General features: G+C 43.6%; 1 protein-coding gene across 1 annotated transcript; it reads left to right on the forward strand.

The window, feature by feature from the left end:
* Nucleotides 1-1204: 1204 nt before the first annotated feature.
* T265_00095 (hypothetical protein) lies at nt 1205-3757 on the forward strand (the record flags this gene model as incomplete). The annotated part of the gene is made up of 4 exons (XM_009163752.1): nt 1205-1327; nt 1362-1442; nt 1475-1823; nt 3531-3757. 4 exons carry the CDS (start codon nt 1205-1207, stop codon nt 3755-3757), a joined length of 780 nt encoding a protein of 259 aa, XP_009162016.1.
* Between the last annotated feature and the right edge of the window lie 1331 nt (nt 3758-5088).

Consider the following 5088-nt stretch of genomic DNA (forward strand, 5'->3'; position numbering starts at 1 on the left):
TATATATATATATATATATATATATATATATATATATAAGGCTGTCGACAATTCTTTTCCTGCTGTTCGCATATACTGTATGTCAAATGAAGAATCATGCTGTCGTGCTATGAGATGATGGGCCTAAAAGTTACAGAACTACTGCTACGTAGAAAATATCAGTTTTTGACGGAATAAATGTGCTACGCAGCTGATCGTCTAGCTTTACTATATTTCTCATGTTAAGTTCAACTATTCGTCCGCATGTAGGTGTCTTATACTAACGGACTACCAACATGGACCTTGGTCCATCTTCTGGATGACAGAGAATGGTACTATGTCTTCTTTCTAACAGTGACCGCTTTTTGAGTGGCCCATTTTTGGGGGTCACTATTGAGCTTCAAGTCACTTTCGGAATCATAAACCACGTTAGGACTCAATTTGTTTATTGCACTAAGTCACTTTGTTGTCTGCCACCTTAATCTGGGAAGAGCCAAAACACGAATTTTACATCCTGGTCTTTGTCGGAAGAAGGAAATCCCTCGAAAACGACTAGAATAGCCTTTGTTGGGAGTTGGGATGGTCTCTCAGAAGGTAACAGTTTCATGCAAAATCTCATGGGGTCGGAGTGGAGAAGTCCTTGCTGAGGATGTTCTCTCTTTGGAGAAGAGCTTGTTTGGAGTGAATTCACTGCATATACGTGTGTTCATAATCTATGTCACTGATGCCGATGGTGACGATGTGAAGACAATATTGTGCCTCAAAAATGCAGGCGAATTCAGTTGTATTCCTGGAATTGCTCTGCCGTGATCACTTGTACTATCGTCCGGCTGCGGGATTCCTCAGAAGGCGGCACGATAGACAGAAGTGCGGCGTACCAGACGGGTCTCGCCGCCGTCCATGGAGATATCATCTCCTAGCTGCCTGGCTTTGTCTAAATGGAAGCGAGCATACGTCATGCTGTAAAGAAGTGAACCTGTTAACCTCACATTCTGTTTTCTTTCGGAGGGTCTGTTGACGTCCTACTCGTTGCTTTCCTTCAGTCCCACGCTTATGTAATAAAAATATGCCAAGCCTTATGTATATTCCATCATTATCTATCCACATGCCATCTCAACCGAAGTCTACTGACTATCTTTTCTAATTTCAGTTCGTCTTCTAATCCCGTTCTTACCTGAAACCTCGTGTCTACCTGGTGTACACACGTGCTTTCACTTGTTGCACGATGTTAGCATTCTTTCAGCGAATTTTGGATTGGATAAGAAGCCTTTTTTGGAAAGAGGAGATGGAGTTGACATTGGTCGGCCTCCAGTATTCCGGAAAAACCACCTTTGTCAACGTTATTGCGGTAAATTGGATTTCAGTTGATTTATGCCATTCAGTCCGGACAATTCGTCGAAGACATGATTCCTACTGTCGGGTTCAACCTTCGGAAAGTAACGAAGGGAAACGTTACAATAAAGGTATAGCCAAGGTTTTGCAAGACTACTTATAGATGTGGGATATTGGGGGCCAACCACGGTTTCGCAGTATGTGGGAGCGTTATTGTCGAGGAGTAAATGCCATCATGTATGCCATCATGTCCCTAACTTCAGTGGCTTTGTTTCTTAGTTATATGGTGGATGCAGCTGACCATGACAAACTCGAAGCTTCTCGAAACGAGCTACACAGTCTACTAGATAAACCTCAGCTGTTGGGAATACCGGTTCTGGTACTCGGAAACAAGAAGGATCTTCCCAACGCACTCGCTGAGCATGAGTTGATTTCCGCCTTGAATCTTGGAGCAATTACAGATAGGGAAGTTTGTTGTTACTCGATTTCCTGTAAGGAGCAGGAAAACATTGGTAAGTGTTTTTCTCGAGTGATACACATTTCTCTATGGCCGCGACTGTTCTTGGTGGCTGAAATAGGATTTTATTAATTAGAGCTAACGCTCTCGTTACGCAGAATGATTCAGACAAGGAAATCATCGGTAACAGCCGTCCTACTGTTGAAGTGAATACCGTAGACTCGTGGTACATTGTTACTTCCTGAGCGAGATGGTCCAAGTGGTTAGAGCGCAGATTCATTGACCGGAAGGTCCCCGGCTCGAACCCGATCTTTGCTTCTCGACTTCCTCTGCCTCGGCTTGGGCAACCTAGCAGTATCCCAGCTCTCGTTCAACCTGCATTCTGAGTGAGTTAGTCACACTGCTCATCGGCCACTCGTAACCGAACGGTCAAATGTTCAAACTAGTAACCGGGAAATCGTGGATCCCAGACTCCCTGGAGTTTCGCGAGATGCGCACTGCTGATGATTTCCAATAAGGATGAAACAGCTGTACTGTGATTCTCGGCTTTTCAGGCTTCCTTTACAAGACGGTGTTCCCATTTAAATGGGAAGTGTGGATGTTTCGGCTGATAGGTAAGCTTAGGCGGAGGAAACTAAACTTATCGATCCATAATGTTACCAAGGTTCGTCGTCGCTGAACGGTGGGATCGGTGCACCTTTTCTTGGGGGCATTCTCTCTTGGTCGTGGTCGTATTCTCATTCAGAAGCGGTAGTTCATAATCAACTTGACAGCTATGCGAGGGTCAGGTTGGGAGTTACTCCTTTGTTTGTGGACTTTTAAGAGAAGTATCATGTGGGCTTACGCCCCAAGCTATTCTTCTGCTTTGCTTCTTGGAGTCCGTATTAATTTGATGTGTGTCTGCCTGTAGTTTGCCATTGTATCCTTATGGATACTGTGTGGTTTGTATGTGCTTCTGCTAGTCTGCTTTCCATTATTATGGACCCACCGTATTTCTCGCCCAACTGTTCGTAGCTCAATGATTGTTTATCGTGTTCAAGTAAACTCGGTTGAACTTGGGGTACATGTTGCACGACAAGTTCTTCATCACTCGAATATCAAAACGTATACTGTCATTATCGAGGCATTTTTAGAATCCACTCGGTAGACATGCATTTGGATGCTCTGATGCTCCAGTGATGCTGATTAAGCCCTCTTTCCAGATTACTGTTTTTGATTCTGTGAGTGCGGCAGCCCCCTTCTAGTTTCCAGAGACTGTAGTAGTATGATATACCTAATGCTCTAACGCTCTAAATATTTCATCCCACTGTACTCCGGGATCTACTTCGATTTTCCCCATACTGCTCAGTGTTGTGCATAGCCTTTCATCTAGGTTCTAAGAAAGGCATCTTCTGTTTATCACGACCTACATTTCTGACCAACTCGTTTTTATCATACTATAGTCACATGCTTGTTTGAACATGTCTGTGGAAACACTGATTACTCTGTTCGTGACTAGTATTCCCCCGTGGGATCGGATGTACCTCATCTATATTCATACAAGTGGGACATTGTTTTGGTATCCATTCAGAAGAAACTACCGGCCCATTCCAACTTAAGCTCCTTCACAGAGTTGGTAAATCCGAAATTACTAGTGTCTGTTGACTGTGCTTTGGAAAATACCGCGAGAAACGCCCATAAGACGTGCATCCAGTAAGGGTTTTCTTTCTGATTCAGTCCAGGATTTTTGTCCATTGAAGAGCAATCGATGGGCCATTTCTAGGTATCGGATTTTCATGGCGCCTTTCAGAATTGAATACCGATTCAGATTCAAATACACCGGACAAAGTAAACCACCTTATCTGCAAGCCAGCACTTTATCAATACCTGTCGCCCAATCGATCGGACGTCAGCTTGTATCGTTGTATTGAATCATCACAACTCGAATGTTTGGAAGCTTTTAAGACACGTGAAATCACCCAGTCAGTCTCCTCACTACGATATCAGTAAATTCATTTTAAGCTCAGAATCCTTTGAACGTAATGACGTCAAACGGCCTAACCAAAGTTGAACTGATTGTGTGTGTTTTGGGGCGTTTTTCTCTTTGGTTATTCGTACTGAAATGCCGATGCGAATTGCTGCATCTAGCACCACCCGTTTAGGTGACTAAAGGGATATAGGTGTCCATCAACGTGTTGCTATATTGTCTTGTTTTGCGTGCTTTTGTCTTGATCACATCGTATACTTAAATTCCAACTCAGATTAAGGACGCGTATTCCTGACCTTCGCAAGGTCTGAAATGCTGGCTATTTAGGACTAATCACCGGAGATCATAGGATCAAAGATTTTAGCTAGTATTTCGACTGTTTAGCTTTCCAATGAATGCTACTACGTTTTTGGTTAGCTGCTGACCCACATACTATCGTATGAAACACTAGCCCTCCATCATCATCATCCCTCCACTGAGATCCTAACGGCCGCCTTTAAACGACTCGACCTCAGATTCACTAGCTAGCACATGATAACCGTGCTGGTTGCTGGACAGTGTTTTCAACAATCTATCGAGAGTCGAATATGGATTCTCTCCCTCGTTCACTTCATAATGGTACACTTGAAAATACTATTAAAAAGTAAGCCTTTTCGGAAATGCTGGAGAGGGCTATTGCCCATAGACGAATATCGATGAAACTGCTTCATATGCCAAGAATACAGAGGTTTTTTGTTCTTGCGCAGGTTCTGGAGCAAGCTCATGCTTTTCCATTGCTCGAAGAGTAACGGCGATTTGCTAAACCCTTGGAAAAATCCAGTCCAGTATACCACACTATTATTCCAGTTATATTTTTGGTTCTTCAGCAGTGAGCTGACAACTCTAGTAGCCCTAATATCGACATTCGGATAAGGAAGCAAGTTGCATATGAGACTGAAAATAGACAAAGGTAGTGAACGGAGCTTACTTCCTGTGATTGATCTTCTAATCTTATACTTCGCGAATATGTACGACACTAGTCCGAAATCACGTGTGCTATGAAGTCCGTTAACATGCACGAATGTATAAAGAAGGGAGCGATGCAGGGCTCAGTGAATCGCGGAGTCAGGTTGTCAGTTCGACTGGGTCGTGCAATTATAATAGTTCACAGACTAACATGAACCCAAAGGTTGCGCAAGTTTAGTTTAAATAAAGAGATGCTGCCCGCCGTGAGGCGCGGTTCGTCTCCTGTCCGGTATGGGATTCGAGAAGCACGTGCTTCCTTCGGTCAGACCTGGGACAAGTACTCTTGAAACGGAATTTCAACAGTCACTAGGTAAAAATGGATTTTGACAGCCAATCCCGTCCCGTAACA

Source organism: Opisthorchis viverrini (assembly GCF_000715545.1).
Source record: "Opisthorchis viverrini unplaced genomic scaffold opera_v5_1, whole genome shotgun sequence".
In the NCBI taxonomy this organism is placed as follows: Eukaryota; Metazoa; Platyhelminthes; class Trematoda; order Opisthorchiida; family Opisthorchiidae; genus Opisthorchis; species Opisthorchis viverrini.